The sequence below is a fragment of the Harpia harpyja genome, chromosome W (assembly GCF_026419915.1).
Source record: "Harpia harpyja isolate bHarHar1 chromosome W, bHarHar1 primary haplotype, whole genome shotgun sequence".
Classification (NCBI taxonomy): Eukaryota; Metazoa; Chordata; class Aves; order Accipitriformes; family Accipitridae; genus Harpia; species Harpia harpyja.
Genome location: NC_068968.1, coordinates 19736487 through 19762075, shown reverse-complemented (window position 1 = coordinate 19762075; position 25589 = coordinate 19736487). Strand labels below are relative to the sequence as shown.

General features: G+C 46.0%; 1 protein-coding gene across 1 annotated transcript in view; it reads right to left on the bottom strand.

Moving 5' to 3' along the window:
• Positions 1-20220, bottom strand: part of LOC128136069 (uncharacterized) — a 45342-nt gene extending 25122 nt beyond the window's left edge. The window contains 2 exon segments of the mRNA XM_052775154.1: positions 19339-19484; positions 20173-20220. Of these exon segments, the coding sequence (XP_052631114.1) occupies positions 19339-19484; positions 20173-20220 (194 nt within the window).
• Positions 20221-25589: the final 5369 nt, after the last annotated feature.

The window sequence follows — 25589 nt, the reverse complement described above, 5'->3', positions numbered from 1 at the left end:
CCTGGAGGAAGAAGGCCCCACGGAAGTTGGGACTGTGCTTCTATCTTAAGCGGTCATGCCAGCAGGAAAAGAGAGGCAACTCCACAATGAACCCCCCCCCTCAAAGCTCACTGACCGATTCCAGTGAACCCCAGTTGTGGGAACTGCGCATGTTGAGATCATCAACTAACACACTATAAAAGAAGAGAGAACGAGTCCTCAGTGCGCGCCCTCCAGAACTGGATCTCTACGCTGGCTGGACCAACGCTGGACCCAGGACTGGTGAAACCCTTCTCTTCTCTCTTTCTTTCTTTCTTTCTCTCATTCTCTCTCTCCCTCTTTTCCTTCTCTCTTTTCCACAGTCCCTACACCTCATCCTTTTAAACATAAACCGTTGACCAAGTCTGAGACTAGGAGTGGATCTAGCCGCCCCTGGGCTCCTCTTTGAGAAGGAGTCCAGAAAGCAAGGGGGTCTGCTCTGAACCTCGTGACGCAACGGGAGGGCTCTCCTTCTGACACAGTTTCATGTTCCTTTTTCCAATTCTGTCCCTCTATATCAAGTTAGACCATAATGATAACTTTGGAAAATTCTTATTTCAGTTTCCTTAGAGCTCTTCAAGAAAAACCATCTGGCCCTGCAGTTTATCATCCATTTTATCAGTTTTCTACTGATACAATTCCTTAAATTCAACCCCTGTGAAGATGAGTTTCAGTGTGGGAACCTCCCTTGAGCTCTTTTGTAGCAAATGCTGGCACAAGGGATTCATTTAGCTTTTTTGCTATGGTCTTATTTTTGTGTTTCTTTATACCTCAACTAGGAATCAGCAGTATAAGCTGACAAAATTCCTGCATTTTTTGTTTTTGAGAAACTTTTTAGCATTTGTTAATGTTTTTAGCAAGTTCTACCTCAAAATCATTTTTGGCCTCCCCTATTATGGCCTTATGTTTAACTAGAGAGTATTTATGCTCCTTCCCAGTTTTCTTATTTGGACAAGTCTTCCTTTTCTTCCTTAAGCATGCCTTTTACTTCTAACAGTCTCTGTGGTTAATGATGCTAGAATTTTGTTTATCATTTTGATTTTAGGTGGTTCTTTCAGAATCTTTTATTCTGATAAGCAAGATTTACTCAACACTTCCTCTGTGATGTCTGAAAAAGTCTTCATACCACCAACAAGAATTTAATCCTTTTCTACACTCTTATTAAGTACCTTTAACCAAATAACCTTTTTTTCTCTTCCTGTAAGGCTGTTGAATTTGAGTATATTTTTATACTAATGTTAAAGAAACTTTTTTGTGATTATGCCTTGGATGTTGTTCTACCTGTTGTTCAGGATTTAATCAAGAGTAGCATTTCTTTTGTAGCTTTTTGAAATAATTGTTCCAAGAAACAGTTGTTTATGGTGCCTAAAATTATTCTCTATGGCACACTCCATTGTGATCAGTATACCACCTACACATGGCATAAACGAAATTTCCTGCTCTTAGCGGTTTTTTTCCTCTCATAAGCACAGAGATTTCCTTTAGCGTACCATAAGTATCGTCCCTATTATGTCTGGGTTATCCCAAATAATACCATAGGCTAATGGGCCAGGGAAGTGGTTGATTCACCATCCCTGGAGGTATTCAAAAAGCGAGTGGACAGGGTACTCCAGGGCATGGTTTAGGGGGCATGGTTAATGGTTGGACTCGATGATCTTGAAGGTCTTTTCCAACCGAAATGATTCTATGATTCTATGATTTCCCTTCTCTTCTCAAACAGTGGCTTAACGACATGTTGCAAGGTTCATATTGATAAGTTCATGTGTACTTGGACAAAGTTAGCTAGGTTGAATAAATGTTGATTGTTGTTTGAACTCCCCTGGTGTCGTTTCACCTTAATTCTGACAAAGGAAATCCACGAACCTGAGTCGCTCCAACTTTGGGATGTGACATCTTAATTGGCGTCACGGACAGGATTTCCCTTGTTGGAAGGGAGATTCTAACGGGATACCGGACCTCCACCCAGAGAACAGGTGGGGAGGATCTGGGAAGGATCTCTCAACAATAAGTCGGGAGAGATCTGAGCAGTGGCAGGCATGGTGACCCAAGAAATATCTGTGTCTGACTGTTCCCCTGTTTTAGAGAAGCTAACTGCCTATAAAGCCCACCCTTCCCCACAAGGAGTAGCCTGGGCACAAGACCACTGGCATGACCCAAAAGCCATTGTAGGAAGAATTGAGAAGCTAGCAAAAGAAGGCAGGTTTCGCCTGGGAAAAGGGAAGGCTGTAGTGTGTGCAGCGTTAGGGGCCGCACTCGTAGCAGCCCAGGAAGACAGACAGGAAACAATGAGAGCTGAGCAGGCAGATAAGGAGAAGATTCAGTCCCTGCAGGATTTAGTTAAAGTCCTGCAAGAGCAGTTAACTGCTGAGCGTAATACAACGCAGCGGCTTCATGCTGCCTTGTCTGATGCATTAGATCAGGAAAGAATTTTACGAGCCGAGGCGGATGAACGATCTGACCCGGACTTAGACCTGGAAGGTCTAGAGGTAGTTCAGGTGAAACAGCAAAAATCTTTATACCCAAATCAAGAGTTAGAATGTACCAGAAAAGTTTTTTACCCTGAGGATGAAGGGATAGCAATGAGGCCATTAATTAAAACAGAAACCATAGACAATGGCCAAAATGGCGGAGCACCACACGTGACCATTAAGACGATACCATATTCCGCCACTGAATTATCTAAAATTCAGGAAAAGTATATCCGACTAGCAAAGGAGACCGAAACAGAATATGTGTGGAGGGTGTCACTAACTGGTGGCGACCGGATTTTATTGTCAGAAGATGAAGCCCAAGGATATTGGGGGCCTGGAGTGTTCCTAACTACCGATGATCCTAGGGAACCGTGGTCTCTGACGCAGCGGGCAGCTTACTGGGCAGGGGGAATAGACCAAATGGAAGGAGGAGAACCAACACGGATAGACACCCCTTCTATAAATCAGTTAACCGAGAGCTTACAGAAAACTGCTTGTCTCCAATTAATGCATGATAGGCAATTAGTGCCACAACAGCCCTCTCCGATGTTGTTAAATGCCAATCCTGACAGAATGACTCCTCTAATCCAAGGTTTACCAGATTCTTTGAAATTATATGCTGTCCAGCTGCAGGATAGATTACGCAATGCGATAGCACCTAGAGGAGGCAGGCGGAATGCAGGAGGGGCCCTGACCTGGGGAGAAGTAGCACAGGAATTGATTAACTATGGCCGGAGAATGGGTCTCACAAGGGAAGAAAGCAGGGCTAAGCCTGCTATCTGCTGAATAGAAGGACCTAGCCAACCTCCCCCATCTAAGACTGTAAACGCCAAAAAGCCGTATGGGGGTCAGCAGAACTTGTTGTGGGCAGAAGGGATAGAAAAGGGAATTCCCCGGGATGTGATGGACGGCTTGCCCACCTTTGTCCTAGAAAAGTTGGTCCTAGGGTGGAAAGACAAGAACAAGGAGCCTCCCCATACTGAGTGAGATGCTCGGGGTGATAAGGGGGCGAATCCACAGTTGCTGGCAACTCCCACTCCCCAAACACCTACTGTCCCAGAGGAAGTGTGATGGGTTAACCCTGGCTGGACGCCAGGTGCCCACCAGAGCCGTTCTATCACTCCCCCTCCTTCTCAGCTGGACAGGGGAGAGAAAATATAACAAAGAGCTTGTGGGTCGAGATAAGGACAGGAGAGATCACTCACCAATTACCGTCACGGGCAAAACAGACTCAGTTTGGGGAAAATTAACTCGATTTATTACAAATCAACCAGAGTAGGGTAATGAGAAATAAAACCAAATCTCAAAAACACCTTCCCTCCACCCCTCCCTTCTTCCCGGGCACAACTTCACTCCCGGATTCTCTACCACCCCCCCAGCGGCACAGGGGGACGGGGATGGGGTTCATGATCAGTTCATCACACATTATTTTCTGCCACTTCATCCTCCTCAGTGGGAGGACTCATCACACTCTTCCCCTGCTCCAGCGTGGGGTCCCACCCACGGGAGACAGTCCTGCACGAACTTCTCCAACGTGGGTCCTTCCCATGGGCTGCAGCTCTTCACGAACTGCTCCAGCATGGGTCCTTTCCACAGTGTGCAGTCCTTCAGGCACAGACTGCTCCAGCGTGGGCCCCCCACGGGGTCACAAGTCCTGCCAGAAAACCTGCTCCGTGGGCTCCTCTCTCCACAGATCCGCAGGTCCTGCCAGGAGCCTGCTCCAGCGCGGGCTTCCCACAGGGTCACAGCCTCCTTCGGGAACCCACCTGCTCCGGCGTGGGGTCCTCCACGGGCTGCAGGTGGATATCTGCTCCACCGTGGACCTCCATGGGCTGCAGGGGGACAGCCTGCCTCACCATGGTCTTCCCCACAGGCTGCAGGGGAATCTCTGCTCCGGCACCTGGAGCATCTCCTCCCCCTCCTTCTTCACTGACCTTGGTGTCCGCAGGGTTGTTTCTCTTACATGTTCTCACTCCTCTCTCCGGCTGCCGAATACCTCTGTCCCAACTTTTTTTCCTTCTTAAAAATGTTATCACAGAGGCGTTACCACTATCGCTGATTGGCTCGGCCTTGGCCGACGGCGGGTCCGTCTTAGAGCCGGCTGGTATGGGCTCTCTCGAACACAGGGGAAGCTTCCAGCAGCTTCTTACAGAAGCCACCCCTGTAACCCCCCCTGCAACCCCCCCTGCTACCAAAACCTTGCCACACAAAGCCAATACACCAAGGAAAAGAAAAAGACTGTTCACAGAAACATTGGACCATCCCTGTGTATGTTTTGGGATAGATCCAAGAACAATATGTTCTGGAAAAAGATGATGTGCCAGAGAAGTTCACCCCTGGTCAGGCATTCCCTAAACTCTAGAAATGTGTAATCTGAGATACCAAAAATATTTCACATGCATGTTCAGTATTTATGGATGCCATTTAGCAAGCACGAGGTCAGAGGCAATGAACTTGCTACATAATGTTGTTCCATGTTACAGCATATGATAAAAATGAATGGACTTTTTTCCACACTAAATAGCAGTATTTATTACACCATATACCAATGCTGAACCAGAGAATGGTGCCTACTTTGTTCACGTTTCTAGTACTAGTCTGGAAGGTGAGACAAGTTACCATGCTTCAAACTGAGAAACCTATTTAAAACCACATTTCTTTTTAATTTATAATTGTCACTTTGAAGAGCCGCCCATAGTTGGGTGGCCATATAGAAAGTAATGTAATTTGCACTCTGTTTGGGGGAACGATATACTGCAAGCACATTAAAATCTTTTCCGTTAACTTATGAGTCAGGGAAAGAAATGCAAGTTATGCCTCTCACTTACCCAAAGTCTACAGCAGCATGACTCTGCTGAGTTAACTCCAAGATGTCTATCCTGAGAAAAGGTGTTGGTTATAGATGAGCTGTGAAAGAGTATCTTGAGAGAGTTTAGAAAGACTCCTCCTAGGACTACAGCTGTCCCTCCAGACCAAACAATTTTTGCTCTGAGCTTTGTTTTTGCAGGATACAAACCTAGAAGTTTACTTCAAAACCAGACAAATAAGACCAATCCCTCCCCAACAAAATCCCAAAGTTTAGGTTTCCTTCAGCCATCATGCTGTAGTCATCATCCTCATGTCAATGTCTTAGCAAAAAAACTTGTGTAAGCAAATAAATTTTGGTCCCAGGCATTAAGTCACGGCTCAAGAAGTCCAGTGAATGTTTCATCCAATAAAATTTTTACCTCTTCTCTAGGTATGGTTTTCAATCAGCTCTAATTTTTTTTTAAATTCTGTTTCAGGAAATCGTGTCTGATTTTTCACAGATTATGTAGATAGGCTAGACCCGGAGTTAGGAAAATCTGTAAAGGTTGAGATCAGTAAGGCCAGGGGAGGAAGGAAAATAATTAGGCTTATAATGGTAATTCTGCTGTTGTTTTGTTTATGAAGTAGCTGCTGCCACTATGTGACATCTTTCTCCTCTCTCTAAGCACACAAGTCCACCAGCAGGCAACCCATAGAGATTGAGCAGAACAACTGCATACCAAGTTCCTCTGAGCTCTTTTGCAGCCGGCTTAGAGCTGCACCAGTCTCCCCCAGCCTCTTCAACAGTTTCTGCCACTGACCCCAGGGGAGATGTTCCTCATCATTTACCACTTCCACAGAGGAGGCCACCTAGATCTGAGGCTGACTTTGTCCTGCTGAGCAGCAAGCCCACAGGTCTTACCCTGCAGGGACTGGTCAGACTAGCAGGTCACAGCAGAAAAAATTTGGTAGCTTTCCAGAAAGTTGTGGCCCTTTTCTATACTGCACTATACTGCATTAAAAAAAAAAAAATCTGTATAATTTTTGATTACTCATATCATATCACATTGCCCCTGTTCAAAAAAGGAATTTGATTTCCAAGTGACAGCAATTTTCATTATGCATCCTTTTTTGGGATGACCTTCCTTATAGCTTAGTCTTTCTGTTCCAGTCCTTCATTATCTTTCCCAGTAGCAGGCTTTTCCTAGTGTCTCACCTGAATTTAAATTGCTCCAGCTTAAGCATAAGAATTGTCTAGGTTACCACGGATGTGGAAAACAAATCATCCCTGTCCTGGTTTCAGCTGGGATAGAGTTAACTGTCTTCCTAGTAGCTGGTACAGTGCTATGTTTTGAGTTCAGTATGAGAAGAATGTTGATAACACTGATGTTTTCAGTTGTTGCTCAGTAGTGTTTAGTCTCAAGTCAAGGATTTTTCAGCTTCTCATGCCCAGCCAGCGAGAAAAGCTGGAGGGGCACAAGAAGTTGGCACAGGACACAGCCAGGGCACCTGACCCAAACTGGCCAACGGGGTATTCCATACCATGTGACGTCCCATCTAGTATAGGAACTGGGAAGTGGGGGCGGGGAATCGCCGCTCGGGGACTGGCTGGGTGTCGGTCGGCGGGTGGTGAGCAATTGCACTGCGCATCATTTGTACATTCCAATCCTTTCATTATTACTGTTGTCATTTTATTAGTGTTATCATTATCATTATTAGTTTCTTCTTTTCTGTTCTATTAAACCATTCTTATCTCAACCCACGGGTTTTGCTTTTTTTTCCCGATTTTCTCCCCCATCCCACTGGGTGGGGGAGGAGTGAGTGAGCGGCTGCGTGGTGTTTAGTTGCTGGCTGGGGTTAAACCACGACAATCCCCTTCTGCAGTTTTGTGTTGCTATGTTTGTTAGGGCTGATTCCTCCCTCCATCCTCTGCAACTTAGGCTAACCCCAGATGGTTTATTCACTTTCTTTCTAGACTCCTGGTCAGTTTTAGTGGTCTCCTCTGGACTTTCTACCGTTGATCCACATGTTTTTCAAAAGACGTCACCCAGCACGGGACACAGCCCTGCAGCTGTGCAGGCAGTTTGAGCTCACTGGGGCTGAACAGAGTGGAAGGATTTCTCACACATCTTATGTTTCTGTTTATACTACTATAACTTTTACTGGCTTTGCAAATATTTCCTCTTCCTCAGCTCATGATTTGCAATGGTCCTCTGATGTTTTCATGAAGAACCTGTATTTTGCCAGCTGGTCTCTATCCTATGTTTATTTGATGAAGCCTTCCCAAGAATAGTTCCTTCATTTTACATTACTCTTTCAGAGCATCTTCCGCAGCTGTCAGGATAAATTTTAATTTTAGCTTTATCTTCCGAATTATCTGTGGTCAGTCCCAATGAGGTGCCTTTTGAAAATTTAATAAGTATACTTTATTTTCCCCCCTATAGCTTGATATTGAAAATACTGAAGAGAATTGGATCAAGGACTGACTCCTGCAGAACCTCATCACCTACAACTTGTTTTAGTAGTACATCCTGGCTATTTCTTGTCACCCAGATAATATTGCCCCCATTTAGAGGCTGCCCCATCCAGGCCATTCTTACTTTGTCATGTTAGGAAAAAGTCATATAAATGAGCATGAAAATCTCCCTAAATTCAAAATATTGGATCACTTCTGTTTCTCTGTCTGAAAACTGTTTATCAAATGGTGTTAGACTGAATGGCATTGTTTATTCTTGGTAAATCTATGCTTGCTTCTACTCACCTTCTTGTTTTCTCCTAGATGTTTAAAAATGGTTTGTGTTAATTGTTTCAACATTTTCCAGGAACTAAGAATAACCTGGGAGCTCCATAATTCTGAACTACTCTTTATTTTGCCCCACTTCATAAAGATAGGCACTTTGTTCTTTCCCACTCTCTGACATCTCACTTTTCCAGAGCAGGCTGTTAAAGATACTACTAACAATGCTGAGACTTCATCCAATAACCTTTGTATTACCCTGTGAGTGAGTGTCATTGAGCCCAGCAAGTGTAAAAACATCTGACTTGCCTGCAAAAAATATCTGATTTACCTGCAAACTCCCTGAGCATTGCCTCATGGGTGAAACCTGGTGGAGTTATATTGGCTAAGGAAAACAGCGTCCTGCAACAGTCAGCATCAGTTTGCTCTGGTGATTGACAAATTGTCCTACACAGGAGCCCTCTAATACTAACACTATTTATAGTTTGATTATGATCAATAGATATTATGATAGGCCTATGAAAAGTGCTGTTTGATTACTTTTACATGAAGGCAGTACAAAAATGTCTCAATTCAAAGTATCAAAATATCAACTGAGAAGCTGGCAGATAAATTATTAGAATACAGTCTGCACTGATAAACTTTTGAACTTTCATTGAACTTTTATATTAAGAATAGGCAGTTTTTCCAAGAGGAAAATTCAGTAGACAACCTACAATTTTTCTTTCACATATTTAAGGAAAATGTTTGATCTGGTAAGAAAATAATAGTAATTTATGTCTTTGATAATTGAGAAGGATTATAGTTCTATACACAGAAAGAAGCAGCCATCACCTGCTCTCTGAGTCACAGTCCTATTGAAGAGGTAGATACCACCTTAACCAGACAAAAAACTCAGTATTTTGGATTAGAAGACCAAGGAAGCTTCCATCTCCCTGTGAAATGAAAACATCGCTATCAGCCTTTTGCTCTCTTGCTCCTGCCTTAAGACTTGGCACAAAATTATTAAATCCTTCTTCTTCCTCATGTCCTTTTTCTTAAAATGATACAGTCATTTCCCCTTCTGCACACAGAAGCAGGCTCTAGGGACAGCTGTCCTAATAGTTACAAACCTGCCTTCTTCAGGCTGGGCAAATTTGCAATTTTCTGTCCAGCACCCTGCTCTAAACAAACTGGTATAAACTAAAGGTTTACATATAATTCATGATACAGGTGAATTTTTTACTACTGACCCTACTGTGAAGGAAGACTGAATCCATTAAAAAGCATCATTTGCCATCAGTGCACAGGCACAAAACGTAAGATTTCCTAACCAGGTTTGTTTCATCCTACTTGTGGTGGGTTCACCTTGGCTAGTGTCTTGCTTTCAGCTGGGATAAAGTTAATTTTCTTCTTAGTAGCTGGTACAGTGTGTTTTGGATTTAGTGTGAGAATAATGTTGATAACACACTGATGTTTTAGTTGTTGCTTATCCTAAGTTAAGGATTTTTCAGTTTTCCATGCTCTGCCAGCAAGCATGTGTACAATAAGCTGTGAGGGAGCATAGCCAGGACAGCTGACCCAAACTAGCCAAAGGGATATTCCATACCATAGAATGTCATGCTCAGTATATAAACTGGGGGAGTTGGCCAGGAGGGGCAGATCACTACTCAGGTATCTGTCAGCAGGTGGTGAGCAATTGCATTGTGCATCACTTGTCTTTTCTTGGGTTTGTTTGGATTTTTTTTTGTTGTATTCCTTTTCATTACAATTATTATTATTATATTTTATTATTATTATTGTTAGGTTGGTTTTTTTTTTACTTTAGTTATTAAATTGTTCTTATCTGAACCCACGAGATTTACTTTTTTTTCGATTCTCCTCCCCATCCCACTGGGAAGGGGAGGAGTGAACGAGCGGCTGCGTGGTGCTTAGTTGCCAGCTGGGGTTAAACCATGACAGCTGGCCACCAGATGCCCACCAAGCTGTTCTATCACTCCCCCTCCTCAACTGGACAGGGGGAGAGAAAATATGCTGAAAGGTTCACAGGTCGAGATAAGGACAGGGAGAGATCACTCACCAATTACCATCACGGGCAAAACAGACTCAACTCGGAGAAATTAATTTAATTTATTGCCAATTAAGAATGGAGTAGGATACTGAGAAATAAGAACAAATCTTAAAACACCTTCCCCCCACCCCTCCCTTCTTCCTGGGCTCAACTTCACTCCCGATTTCTCTACCTCCTCCCCCCAAGCAGCGCAGGGGGATGGGGAATTGGGGTTATGGTCAGTTCATCACGCGTTGTCTCTGCTGCTCCTTCCTCCTCAAGCTCTTCCCCTGCTCCAGCATGGGGTCCCTCCTACAAGAGACAGTCCTTCATGAACTTCTCCAACATGGGTCCTTCCCATGGGGCTGCAGTTCTTCAGGAACAGACTGCTCCAGCATGGATCCCCCACGGCATCACAAGTCTTGCCAGCAAACCTGCTCCAGCGTGGCCTGCTCTGTGCATGGTGCCACAGGTCCTGCCAAGAGCATGCTCCAGTGCGGGCTCTCCATGGGGTCACAGCTTCCTTCAGGGCACATCCACCTGCTCCAGCGTGGGGCCCTTCATGGACTGCAGGGGGACAGCCTGCCTCACCATGGTCTTCACCACGGGCTGCAGGGGAATCTCTGCTCTGGTGCCTGGAGCGCCTCCTCCCCCTCCTTCTTCACTGACCTTGGTGTCTGCAGAGTTGTTTCTTTCACATATTCTCACTCCTGTCTTCTGGTTGTTGTCGCGCAGCATTTTTTTTCCCCCTTCTTCAATATGTTATCACAGAGGCACTACCACCATCGCTGATGGGCTCGGCCTTGGCCAGCGGCAGGTCCATCTTGGAGCCGGCTGGCATTGGCTCTATCAGACATGGGGGAAGCTTCTGGCATCTTCTCACAGAAGCCACCCCTGTAGCCCCCCCTCTACCAAAACCTTGCCATGTAAACCCAATACGCTACTAAAGTAAAACTTGAGGAAACAAGATAAGCAGGAGGACATACGTGAAGAACTGATTTGCAGATATGCCACCTCATTCAGCCATTTGGGTCATGGAGGTCATGCCTTTTTGGATCTCATGGAGCAAGTCCAATCCCTTAAAATCCTGTAAGCCATGAGATCTGCAGTTGGGCAGCAATGTTTAGGTGAAGGTGTCACATGTAGGGAGTGTGAGCACAGAGCACCTGTTCATCCCATGAAAAACAGCACAGATTCAGGAAAAAGGGGCTGCCAGGAGTTCTGCTTTCCCCACTTCCCCGGGGTCCAGCTTACCTGCACAACTCAGTGAGGTTAGAGGGGATGGAGGGAATCTGAAGTGATTGCTAAGCACAGCCCTCCAGACTTTCATTGGCCTTTTGGGGGGAAGGAGGGGGGGGTCAGTGATCCTACCAGCCCCCAGGTGACTGTCCAGCAATGAGGCCACATCAAGACCTTCCCTTCTCCGCTGAAGCACCATGACCAAGCTCTGCTCCTGCGGCTTCTCCACTCTGTTCCCTCCGATCTGTTGCTTTCTCATGCTTTGAACGTGAGCCTCCTATCCTGGATGCTCTGGCACTCTGGAGCAGCCTTCCATGCATCTGTCTCCTCTCTCATCAGGAACATATCCTTTTCCATCCTAATCTTTCTTTCTTGTCGTTATTCAGTAATTTCCACCTGTGACCTCAGTTCAGACCCTTTCAGAATGGAAATCTCCCGCTAACTTAAACAGGCTTTGAATCAGTTCTATATTAACTCTTTTTAGGGTGCTGAGGACTGCCCTACTTAAAGAAGTCCTCTGCAACAGCCATTACACACACTGCTTTCTTCTATACTTATAAATTAAAATTTCTGTAGTCATTTTCTTGGCATGGAGGCCAGCAGGCTTACAACAGTGCACATCTACCTGAGCAAACACTAACCCACCAAAACTGGGTGGCTGCCTGCAAACCACCTATGGGCAATGGTCCCTGAATGGTGCTGGGATCTGGGCCTCTGCCAGCCACCCTGGGCTGGGGCCGTCATGAGGACTTTGCAGTGCAGGTGATCCTGTCCCAGCACCTGAGACATTCCCAGGCACTGCTTGTTTTACACCGTCATCTGCAGTAATGGCTTTCTTCTTTCTCAGAGCCTCATGCCCAGCTACTGCCAAGTGCTCCACCCTTGATCTCCCCAAAACTGGCAGCTTTAACACTTTAATATCCTCTTTGCTGCTGGTCAGCAGACAAGTTGCAAGCTGTACGGAATATTCCCCAAAAAATAACTTCCCTGCTGTTACCTCCATGGGTAGGAGCCACATTGACAGTATCTTTTCTATTGCTTTGCTTGCCATTTGTTTTGCTCCTAATGGTCTCCTGGCATGGTTAAAGGTGAAAACCACTCATGCAAACTGAGAATTCCTTGCTATGGATAGAAACTAGTACAGATAACTTCTTCCTTCTTCGCTCTATCATGAATTTAAACTTGGATGTACCTTTCCTGTCTAGCAGTGTGTCCAAAATGTTCCCGTAGAATTGTTTTTCTTTGGAAAACGCTGAGCAGTTGGAACCCAAGCCCTCAGCAAGGGTGTGAGTGCATGTGCCACCCGAAAGACAATGTAATGGAAAAGTCAAATCCAAAGAGAACACTCTCACCTCTTCAAAATGAAACAATTTTGGTCTTATTGAAATCAAATTATATAGAATGAAGTTGAAATAAAATGTTCTTTCCATTTTTCTTAAATTTGATTTTTTAATCCAAGTAAAACAAAAATATTTTATATCCCTTTTTTTTCCCCTGTTTGCAGCTCTGTAACAGTGTTCCTGCATCGTGGGCAGTGGAGACTGAAGGGCTGGCTACTCCTTGTGTGGCAGCTGCTGTGCAGAGATGCTCAAGAACAGCAGGCTGGCAATATCCTGGGCACAAGTGTGATGAATTTTTTTATCATATTATCTGTAAAGAGATTTAAGTGAGGCAAGTCTATTAGGTTTGATTTTCCAATATAAAAAATGTTATAGTGAGTTGTTCAAGTATGGCATCTGCCTCATTAAACACCCCTCACCGAAGACACTCTTCAGCCACCCTCTCTTACTCTCCTCAGTTTATATGAGAATCTTTCTCCTTTCTTCCCCTTCCCCTACTCCTTGCTGTATTGGGTCTGGCTGAGATGGAGTTAATACTCCCCATAGCAGCCATCATAGCACTGTGCTCTGCATCAGTAGCTAGAAAGGTGTTGATTGATAACACACCAGTGTTTTGGCTACTGCTGAGCAGTGCTGGCACAGCATCAAGGCTGTCTCTCCAACATTTTTACCCCCCCCTCAACGGCAGGCTGGGGCAGGGCAAGATCTCGGGAGGGGACATAACCAGGACAGCTGACCTAAACTAACCAAACAGATATTCCATACCATATGACGTCAGCTCAGCTATAAAAGCTAAGTAAAGGGAGACGGAAGGGGGGCATTTTTGTCTTCCGGAGCAACCACTACACGTACTGAAGCCCTGCTTCCCAGGAAGTGGCTAGACATCGCCTGCTGATGGGAAGTAGAGAATAATATCATTTGTTTTTCTTTACTTTCGCGCACGACCTTTGCTTTCACTTTATTAAACTGTCCTTATCTTGACCCACAAGCCTTTTGTTATATTTTCTCCCCCCTGTCCAGCTGAGAAGGGGGAGTGATAGAGCGGCTTTGGTGGGCACCTGGCATCCAGACAGGGTCAACCCACTACACTTGCCCTGAGGAAATGTCCTGGTTTCAGCTGGGATGGAGTTAATTGTCTTCCTAGTAGCTGGTACAGTGCTATGTTTTGAGTTCAGTATGAGAAGAATGTTGATAACACTGATGTTTTCAGTTGTTGCTCAGTAGCGTTTAGTCTGAAGTCAAGGATTTTTCAGCTTCTCATGCCCAGCCAGCAAGAAGGCTGGAGGGGCACAAGAAGTTGGCACAGGACACAGCCAGGGCACCTGACCCAAAGTGGCCAACGGGGTATTCCATACCATGTGGCGTCATGCCTAGTATATAAACTGGGGGGAGTGGGGCTGGGGGAAATCGCCGCTTGGGGACTAACTGGGCGTTGGTTGGCAGGTGGTGAGCAATTGCATTGTGCATCATTTGTATATTCCAATCCTTTTATTATTACTGCTGTCATTTTATTAGTGTTATCATTATCATTATTAGTTTCTTCCTTTCTGTTCTATTAAACTGTTCTTATCTCAACCCACGAGTTTTACTTCTTTTCCCGATTCTCTCCCCCATCCCACTGGGTGGGGGGGGGAAGTGAGTGAGTGGCTGCATGGTGTTTAGTTGCTGGCTGGGGTTAAACCATGACAGGAAATCAGAATTAAGACATTTCTTTCCATCTTCTTTGAAGTATCCCAAAACCCCAGACCCAAGCATTTTTTTCACTTTAACAATATTGGGCATTCTAATTGCAATATGTACTTTACATGAAAATTTTAATGATTAGGTTAAAATTAGTTTCTCCTGGAAGGTTATCAGCAGTGTCCCCTGAAACAAAAACAATTTCTTCGAAGCAGATTGATAACACATGGGAAAGCATTGTTAAATTGAGTACCTACCTTAATGTATACACTAGCAAACTTTTTATGTACAGAAGTTTCAAGACAAAGGTATACTGGAGAGAGTGATAATAATGGGGTAAAACCAGCATGTGAGACTGTGACAGCAACTTTTTTTTATCAGATTACATGGAAAATAAATCAAAATCCTAAAAAATATAGAACTCAAACCATTTAGTTCTCACTTGAACTGTGTAATGATCAGCAGTTTTGGATCATAGCAGAGACTGTTGTTGGTGGTTTCATTTCGTAACAAAAAGCTGGTGAATCTCTAGCTCTTAGGAGCTAGCATAGAAGAGACATGAAAGCAAAGAAGATGCTAAAATTAAAAAAAAAATGCCTTTTTTTTCAGAAGACAATTCTAGATCACTTCTGCAAAACTGTAAGTTGAAGCCAAAAATACAGGAGTTTCTGTGCTACCTGAGATGCTATCAGTGCATCCTAGAGACGCAGAACGCTAAATAAGACACTGACAACTCACTTGGCTTCCTTACATGTGAAATGAAACTGGGTGAATCAGGCACCGAGTCAGGAAGCTCCTTCCTATTCTCACTTCTGCCCATAACTGGCCTCACAGTTTTTATAGAATCATAGAATAGTTTGGGTTGGAAGGGACCTTTAAAGGTCACCTAGTCCAACCCCCCTGCAATGAGCAGGGACATCTTCAACTAGATCAGGTTGCTCAGAGCCCCATCCAACCTGACCTTGAACGTTTCCAGGGATGGGGCATCTACCACCTCTTTAGGCAACCTGTTCCAGTGTTTCACCACCCTCATGGTAAAAAATTTCTTCCTTATATCTAGTCTGAATCACCCTCTTTTAGTTTAAAACCATTACCCCTTGTCCTATCGCTACAGGCCCTGCTAAAAAGTCTGTCCCCATCTTACTTATAAGCCCCATTTAAGTATTGAAAGGCTGCAATAAGGTCTCCCCGGAGCCTTCTCTTCTCCAGGCTAAATAACCCAACTCTCTCAGCCTTTCCTCATAGGTGAGGTGTTCCATCCCTCTGATCATTTTTGTGGCCCTCCTCTAGACCCGCTCCAACAGGTCTGTGTCTTTCTTGTACTGAGGACTCCAGAGCTGGATGCAGTACTCCAGGTGGGGTCTCACCAGAGCGGAGTAGAGGGGCAGAATCACCTCCCTCGACCTGTTGGCCACGCTTCTTTTGATGCAGCCCAGGATACAGTTGGCTTTCTGGGCTGCGAGCGCACATTGCAGAGTCATGTCCAGCTTTTCATCCACCAGTACCCCCAAGTCCTTCTCCACAGGGCTGCTCTCAATCCACTCATCCCCCAGCCTGTACTGATACTGGGGGTTGCCCTGACCCAGGTGCAGGCCCTTGCACTTGGCCTTGTTGAACCTCATGAGGTTCACATGGTTCCACTTCTTGAGCTTGTCCAGGTCCCTCTGAATGGCATCCCATCCCTCAGGTGTGTCAACCGCACCACGCAGCCTGGTGTTTTTGGCAAACTTGCTGAGGGTGCACTCGATCCCACTGTCTATGTCATTGATGAAGATATTAAACAGTACTGGTCCCAATACGGACCCCTGAGGGACACCACTGGTCACTGATCTCCATCCGGACATTGAGCCGTTGACCACTACCCTCTGGATGCAACCATCCAGTCAATTCCTCATCCACCGAATAGTCCATCCATCAAATCCATATCTCTCCAATTTCGAGAGAAAGATGTTGTGGGGGACCACGTCAAAGGCCTTACAGAAGTCAATAGATTGTGGGATACTTGGAAAGTAATGGGCACATAGTGAACAATCCAGACTCGATAGAATTGATCAATTTGTGAGCCAAGGATGTTTTGTAGGCAGCAGGCTTCAAGGACGCTTTGCTTGTGGACACATATTTAGCTAATGGTAGTAAGAGCATTCCAGACGCCTTTAGAAGGCCTTGAACAGAATAAACAAGAAGACAAAAAAAGAAAGATGCCAATTAGAAGAACACAGGTACGCATTCCACGATAAAGGGAACTTGGCACAAAGAACCTCAATTCCACAGCTTATCTTGACCAATTAGCCTGAGACAAGTTTCGCATGTTTTAGTTAATACAACCAATTATGCCTTATGTTTATGCGCGTGTACAGTGTTGATATAACCAATCATTAGGTGTAACTAGGCGCGTGGACAGCTCATGCTAACCAATCTCTAATTTGCTTATGCGTGAACAGTAACTAGAATGAACATATAAACCGAGCTATCTTGGCAATAAAGTGGCATCTGCTTGATCATATTGATTGTGTGCAGTGTCTGTGACTTCCGCGTCAACAATAGATGACATCCGTAGCTCTTCCCTTGTCCACTGATGTAGCCACTCCATCACAGAAGGCCACTAGGTTGGTCAGGCAAGACTTGCCCTTGGTGAAGCCATGCTGGCTGTCTCAAATCACCTCCCTGTCCTCCATGTGCCTTAGCATAGCTTCTAGGAGGATCTGTTCCATGATCTCCCCAGGCACAGAGGTGAGGCTGACAGGTCAGTAGTTCCCAGGGTCTTCCTTTCTACCCTCTTTAAAAATGGGTGCAATGTTTCCCTTTTTCCAGTCACCAGGGACTTCACCTGACTGCCATGACTTTTCAAATATCATGGAGAGTGGCTTGGCAACTACATCAGCCAATTCCCTCAGGACTCTCGGATGCATCTCATCAGGTCCCATAGACTTATGTATGTTCAGGTTCCTCAGGTGGTCACGAACCTGATCTTCTCTTACAGTGGGAGGGACTTTGCTCCCCCAGTCCCTCTCTTGCCGTCCATCCACTCAAGAGGTGTAGGAAGAGAGATTGCCAGTAAAGACTGAGGCAAAATGTTGTTGACTACCTCGGCCTTGTCCTCACCTGTTGTTACCAGTTTGCCAGTCATGTTCATCAATGGGGGGGTATGTTTTGTTTGACCTTCCTTTTCTGGCTGACATACCTGTAGAACCCCTTCTTATTATTCTTTGCGTCCCTTGCCAAGTTCATCTCCAGCCATGCCTTGGCCTTCCTGACCCCATCCCTACACAACCAGGCAGCGTCCCTATACTCTTCCCAGGATACCTGTCCCTGCTTCTACTGCCCTGTGCATTTCCTTCTTGCCCTTTAGTTTGACCAGCAGGTCTCGACTCATCCATGCTGGTCTCTTGCCTTCCTTTCCTGATTTCTTACACCTGGGGATCGAGAGCTCTTGCACTCTATGGAAAGCGTCCTTAAAGACCTGCCAGCTCTGTTCTGCTCCCTTGTCCCTGAGGACAGTTTCCCAGGGGTTCCTATTGACTAACTCCTTGAACAGCTGGAATTTTGCTTTCCTAAAATTCAGGGTCCTGACTTTACTCTTTGCCTGACCCATATGCCTCAGGAATGCGAACTCCACCAGTGCATGACCACTGCAGCCCAGGCTGCCTCCAATCTTGATGTCACCGATTAGCTCACTTGCATTGTTGACCAACAGGTCCAGTATCACATCCCCTCTGGTAGGGCTGTCTATTACCTGGCCTAAGAAGTTATCCTCCATGTACTCCAGGAGTCTCCTGGATTGCCTACAGCTCGCCGTGCTACTTTTCCAGCAGATGTTGGGGTGGTTGAAGTCCCCCAGCAGGATGAGAGCCTGTGAGCATGATGCCTCTTGAAGCTGGAGTAAGAAGACTTCGTCAATAGGCTCCCCTTGATCGGGCGGCCTGTAGTAAACACCAACCACAAGGTTCCCTTTATTGCCTCTGTCTCTAATTCTTACCCATAAGCTTTCAACATGCTCGTGGCTATTCTTCAGACACAGCTCTTCACAATCTATCAATTTCTTGATGTAGAAGGCAACCCCTCTGCCCCTCCTTCCTCACCTGTCCCTTCTGAGCAGCTTGCAGCCATCGATAGCAGTGCTCCAGTCATGGGATTCGTCCCACCAAGTTTCAGTAATGGCAACTACTAGGTCGTAGCTTTCTAGCAGCATGGTAGCTTCCAACTCCTCCTGTTTGTTACCCATGCTGCGTGCATTGGTGTAGAGGCACTTCAGCTGGGCTGTCGGCCGTGTCACCTTTTAGAGTAACAAACCTTAATTCCTTTGAGGTATTTCAACAGTGTTTCCCTGTTGGCTCCTATTACCTCAGGAGCCCCTGGCTCATCTCCATAAGACTTCAAGTGTGCTCCAGTGTACCCAGCATATCTCAGAGCAACAGGCTGAGGGCCCTCACTAGTACCCCATCCCTCTAACCTTGGCATGTCATCCCACAGCTTGTCATGGGCAAGCCTGATATTATCCCCTTCCCCCTTCAAGTCTAATTGAAAGCTCTGTCAGTGAGCCCTGCTAGCTCATGAGAAAGGTGAATCCCATCCGACACCAGCAGGCCTGGTGCCGTGTAGACCACCCCATTATCGAAAAACCCAAAATTGTGGTGGTGACACCAGCCATGGAGCCATGTATTAATAGACTGGGCCAGTCTGTTTCTTCCAACATTGCTGCCTGCAACTGGAAGGATAGAGGAAAAAATTATCTGTGCTCCAAATTCCCTTACCAACCATCCCAAGGCCCTGAAGTCTCTTTTGATTGCACATGGACCATGCGTTGTGGCTTCATCACTACCCACATGGAAGAGCATTAATGGGTAAGAGTCCGAGGGCCATACAAGGCTAGGAAGTTTCCTAGTGATGTCCTTAACCTGGGCCCCAGGGAGGCAGCAGACTTCCCTAAGAGGAGGGTCTGTCTGGCATATTGGACCCCCTGTTCCCCTCAGAAGGGAGTCACCTACAACTATAACCCTTGTGGAGGTGGTCGTGATACAGGGGGTAGGCCTTTCTGACCTTGGCATCTCCTCTGGTGTATATGGACCATCGTCCACATCATCCATTGACTGGCCTTCCACATCCAGAGCCTCATACCTGTTGTACAGAGGCACCTGGGAAGGCGAGTTCTTCACATCAGAAGTTTCATCTGAAGGGAAGGGTGGCTAAGACCAAAGTTTTTAAACACAGGGGCCAACAGTTATGCATTTAATTTTAAGTGATATTAGATCTGTGGCATCAGAGAAACACAGAGTGCCTCTGAACATCAGGTCGTTTATTCAGAAGTCTGAGTATAGATTTATACAATGAGTTTACACTCGGTGTGGAAGTGCATACCTCTATCTTCCTATCTGCAAAACAGGGAGAACATATGAAATAACCACTGCTGTGCAGCACACTGGAATCTGCAGAGGAAAAGTGATAAATAGGGCACCTGATCCTGCATATTATCAAATACCTCTCACACTGGTAACACTATAAACCCTATAATTACTATGCTGTCAGTACTCTTACAAAAATACTCAATACATCGCTGTTGTAAAGCAGGGATGAATTCCCAAAATACTGCATGCAGCAAGAAAGGCTGAAGACTAGTATTGGTACAAGAAAAAGAGGTTTTCCTTTGACCAAGAATAAATTTGAGTTGAAAACTGGAAAAAGATTTCTGACCACTAGAAGTTCAGGAGCTGCCTCCCAGTAGGAGCAGTAGAAGCAAATACCCTAACTAATCCTTCTACAGGGCTACAAACAAGCTGTATAATATTGTTGCCTGAAATAACTGGACTTGCTGGCCTGGGAGTCTTTCCCATCCCTGCATTCTTTAACCAGTCTGAACAATCTGATGATGCTCACCAGAAAACTCCTGTGCTCCCGCATCCTCTGTTTTGGACAAGTCCTCATCCTCACATGGTACAATGAATCACGATGGGCAGACATATGGAACCCAGATGAATGCATCCAATTTCACATGCTCCACTGAAGCATATGGAGGATAAGGTACTACAACCCACGAGATGTAGCAAAATTCTCCAAAATATAGGGAAGAAAAAGATCTCCTTGGGACTGATTCACCCTGCAGTTGAGAAATCCAGTTACAGCAAGAGTTTCTGAAAAACCTCATTTACCTGCCATATGATATTGCTATTACAGACATATATTTAGCTTAGCTTTTGTAGAATTAGCCTGTCTAATGCCCTTTTTCCACTCTGTTTTAATGCAACATGTGCAGAGAGCAGTCATTTTTCCCTGTTTTAGGCAGAATGACAGAAAAGGAGACACGGTGTGCTCCAGAACCCAGGCTGTAGAAAGTGAAGCCCCTAGTATGAAAGACAGATCAGAAATGCTCTAACAAAAAATAATTTCATCAGGATCCAGGAGAAACCCCACAACCTGCTGACGTATGTGGTCTCTAGTAGTTTGGCAGGTTCTTGTTCAAGGTCCTGCTGCGATAAACTTTTTTTTATTTATAGGAATGAAACAGCTGCAGCATGAGAAACCGAGAACAGTATTTGTGATACACCTTCAGAGATCTGGGAAAGCTTTACAAAAAAAAGGAGTTGTGAGCAGGTAAATAGCACAAATGGCACTATGTCCTGGTTTCAGCTGGGATAGAGTTAACTGTCTTTCTAGTAGCTGGTACAGTGCTATGTTTTGAGTTCAGTATGAGAAGAATGTTGATAACACTGATGTTTTCAGTTGTTGCTCAGTAGTGTTTAGTCTCAAGTCAAGGATTTTTCAGCTTCTCATGCCCAGCCAGCGAGAAAGCTGGAGGGGCACAAGAAGCTGGCACAGAACACGGCCAGGGCACCTGACCCAAACTGGCCAACGGGGTATTCCATACCATGTGACGTCCCATCTAGTATAGGAACTGGGAAGTGGGGGCGGGGAATCGCCGCTCGGGGGACTGGCTGGGTGTCGGTCGGCGGGTGGTGAGCAATTGCACTGCGCATCATTTGTACATTCCAATCCTTTCATTATTACTGTTGTCATTTTATTAGTGTTATCATTATCATTATTAGTTTCTTCTTTTCTGTTCTATTAAACCGTTCTTATTTCAACCCACGGGTTTTGCTTCTTTTCCCGATTTTCTCCCCCATCCCACTGGGTGGGGGGGGAGTGAGTGAGCGGCTGCGTGGTGTTTAGTTGCTGGCTGGGGTTAAACCACGACACACTACTAAGAAAATAGAGCAAAATCTCTGCCTAGGATAAGCTTAGAGAGTACGAGGATGTGGTGGGTTGACCCTGGCTGGATATCAGGTGCCCACCAAAGCCAGTATATCACTCCCCCTCCTCAGCTGGACAGGGGAGAGAAAATATAATGAAAGGCTTGTGGGTCGAGATAAGGACAGTTTAATAAAGTGAAAGCAAAGGAAAACAAAAGATTTTATTCTCTACATCCGAACAGCATGCGATGTCTGGCCACTTCCTGGGAAGCAGGGCTTCAGTACATGTAGCGGTTGCTCTTGATGACACACTGTGTTGGATTTCTGTGGCAAGGTTTTGATAGTGGGGGGGTTACAGGGGTGGCTTCTATGAGAAGCTTCTGGAAGCTTCCCCTATGTCCGACAGCCAATGCCAGCTGGCTCTAAGATGGACCCGCTGCTGGCCAAGGCCGAGCCAATCAGTGACAGTGGTAGCGCCTCTGTGATAACATATTTAAGAAGGAAAAAAGTTGCAGGGGGCACAGAAATGACAGCCAGAGAGAGAAGTGAGAACATGTAAGAGAAACAAGCCTGCAGACAACAGGTCAGTGAAGAAGGAGGGGGAGGAGGTGCTCCAGGAGCTGGAGCGGAGATTCCCCTGCAGCCCGTGGTGAAGACCATGGTGAGGCAGGTTGTCCCCCTGCAGTCCATGGAGGTCCACGGTGGAGCAGATATCCACCTGCAGCCCGTGGAGGACGCCATGCCGGAGCAGGTGGGTGCCCAAAGGAGGCTGTGACCCTGTGGGAAGCCCGCGCTGGAGCAGGCTCCTGGCAGGACCTGTGGATTCGTGGAGAGAGGAGCCCACGCTGGAGCAGGTTTTCTGGCAGGACTTGTGACCCCGTGGGGGACCCATGCTAGAGCAGTGTGCTCCTGAAGGACTGCATGCCGTGGAAGGGACCCATGCTGGAACTGTTCATGAAGAACTGCAGCCCATGGGAAGGACCCATGCTGGGGAAGTTTGTGGAGGACTGTCTCCAGTGGGAGGGACCCCATGCTGGAGCAGGGGAAGAGTGTGATGAGTCCTCCCCCTGAAGAGGATGAAGCGGCAGAGATAATGTGTGATGAACTGATCGTAACCCCCATTCTCTGTCCCCCTGCACCGCTGTGGGGGGTAGGTAGAGAATCCGGCAGTGAAGTTGTGCCCGGGAAGAAGGGAGGGGTGGAGGGAAGGTGTTTTTGAGATTTGGTTTTATTTCTTGTTACCCTAGTGTGGTTGATTGGTAATAAATTGAGTTAATTTTCCCCAAGTTGAGTCTGTTTTGCCTGTGACGGTAATTGTTTGAGTGATCTCTCCTGTCCTTATCTCAACTCATGAGCCCTTTGTTATATTTTCTCTCCCCTGTCCAGCTGAGGGGGGATTGATAGAACGGCTTTGGTGGGCACCTGGCATCCAGCCAGGGTCAACCCACCACACAAACGTAAATAATGAATGCCCCCCACTTCCTCTTCCCTTTATTTAGCTTTTATTGCTGAGCTCTTGCCCACCCCCAGCCTGCTGGTGAGCGGGGGGAAAAATGTTGGAGAGAGCCTTGATGCTGTGCAAGCACTGCTCAGCAGTAGCCAAAACACTGGTGCGTTATCAACACCTTTCTAGCTACCAATACAGAGTTTTCAGCTTCTGATGCCCAGCCAGAAAGAAGGCTGGAGGGGCACAAGAAGTTGGGAGGGGACACAGCCAGGGCAGCTGACCCAAAATGGCCAACGGGGTATTCCATACCATGTGACATCATGTCTAGTGTATAAACTGGGGGGGAGTGGGGCTGGAGGGAATCGCCGCTCGGGAAGTAACTAGGCGTCGGTCAGCAGGTGATGAGCAATTGCATTGTGCATCACTTGTATATTCCAATCCTTTTATTATTAGTATTGTCATTTTAGTAGTTTTATTATTATCATTATTAGTTTCTTCCTAAGTTCAAGTACAAGTTGTACCTCATGAATTATTCACAGTAAGTTGGTGTTTTGAAAAGTGAATATTTGTTAAACTGTGACTTGTTCATTGACAATTTGTAATCAGAAAGAGATGAAAATCATCAATACGTTATTCATTACAAATTATTTGTTCATTTCTAGTATCAAGTTATGTGAGCCTTTGAGCTGTTTACTCACGCTTAGACCTTCTCTCTGAAGTCGTCCTCAATGTCGTTTCAGACAGCGCTGTGCACCTGAGAGAGCCCAGGGCCTGTAATTCACCCAAGGTCCCTGGTGAGCAGCAGAGCTGTGGAGCTCTCCCAGCACAGTCGCTCCTCGCCCTTCCCCACTGCACAGGCAATGTTGTGGCACTGGCTACACCTTCTGCAAATCTGGTCTCTCAGGGCTGACTAGGCTTTGGGAGCAGGGGAAGCATAGAGCAACAGCATGGTGCAACTTGAGGAGGACAGAATATAAGACTAACTCCCTTCCTCACCCTCCCCTCACCTCTGTGTGGGTCTGGCTGCTGCAGTTGGCAACCTGTGCTTGCGCTGCTGTGAGAAGGTTTCTGTCCACTCCCTCACTACCAGGCCCTTGTTTGACTGCCCAAAGCTGGCAGTAGCTGGTGACTCTCTAGGAGGATGTCCTGGGAAGTCACCATAGCACCACCAGGCAGTGGTGCTTTGCAACTTCGCTGGCTCCAGCAGGGTTTGCAGAGTTTGACCAATGTGCTTGCTGCCAGTTGTTGCTTTTGCAATGAAGCTTTCCTCAGCATGCAAGGGTCAGGCTATGGTACCAAGCTCACTCATACGCAATATCTCGTTGTAAGGCACTATTCTTGTACCTCTTTATTAGTTGTTTGGCAAACCTGGAGTTTTTGCATAGTTCTTAAGTGGGATGAAAGTAGTCACTTACTTAAAATGGGGCAGATGCTGCCAAGCCAGTGTCCTGAGAGCAGAGGAACAGCTGGGTTTGAAAGCAAAAAATCACATTCTTCAGTGGCTAAGGAAAAACTCTTAGCAAAAAAATATTCATGTTACCCAAGGTGAAGTACAGATCCTTGAAACATATGATTTTGTGCTGGGCAACTCTATCGGGTCTGGCTGAGATGGAGTTAATTCTCCCCATAGCAGCCCTCATAGTCCTGTGCTCTGTATTGGTAGCTAGAAAGGTGTTGATAACACACCAGTGTTTTGGCTACTGCTGAGCAGTGCTGGCACAGCATCAAGGCTGTCTCTCCAACATTTCCCCCCTCCTCACCAGCAGGCTGGGGGTGGGCCAGATCTTGGGAGGGGACATAGCCAGGACAGCTGACCCAAACTGACCAAAGGGATATTCCATACCATATGATGTCAGCTCAGCTATAAAAGCTGAGTGAAGGGAGGGCATTTGTTATTTTACGTTTGTCTTCCGGAGCAACCACTACGCATACTGAAGCCCTGCTTCCCAGGAAGTGGCCAGACATCGCCTGCTGATGGGAAGTAGAGAATAAAATCTTTTGTTTTCCTTTGCTTTCGCACGCAACCTTTGCTTTTGCTTTTGCCCTGGTTTCGGCTGGAATAAATTGTCTTCCTAGTAGCTGGTATAGTGCTATGTTTTGAGTTCGGTATGAGAAGAATGTTGATAACACTGATGTTTTCAGTTGTTGCTAAATAATTGTCCTGATCCAATGTCAGGGAAGGTTTTGATATGATCCCAAGAGCAAGATTAAGACACAAACGAGGTCAAATGCCATATACCCAAAACAGCTTTTATTATCAAAAGTAGAAAATAGTAGCGATAGGATAGAATGGAAGAAAAAAGCAGAAATCAAGCAAGCAGTCGGGATAGAGTTGCAAGGATAGTCACCACCATGGATCCAGCGGCATCCCGTTGGTCCTCAGTCTTCAATTCTTTGGTGATGGGTACACACCACGGCTTGTCTCCATGGTTTTTTATAGGGCATAGTTTGATGATGCATGCACATACATACTGTTCATGCGCTGCAGGTTTCGTGATCAACACCAGAAACCAGTATGTTATCTCAAAGACTACAGTTTCCATGAAAATGGTAGTCTCCACATTCCTGCATGCTTCGCCGGCTCCAGCCCATCTCCTCCCCTGGATGCCTCAGTGGCCTGGTAATCATCCTTATGGACAGAGGAGTGTCCTGCTTAAACA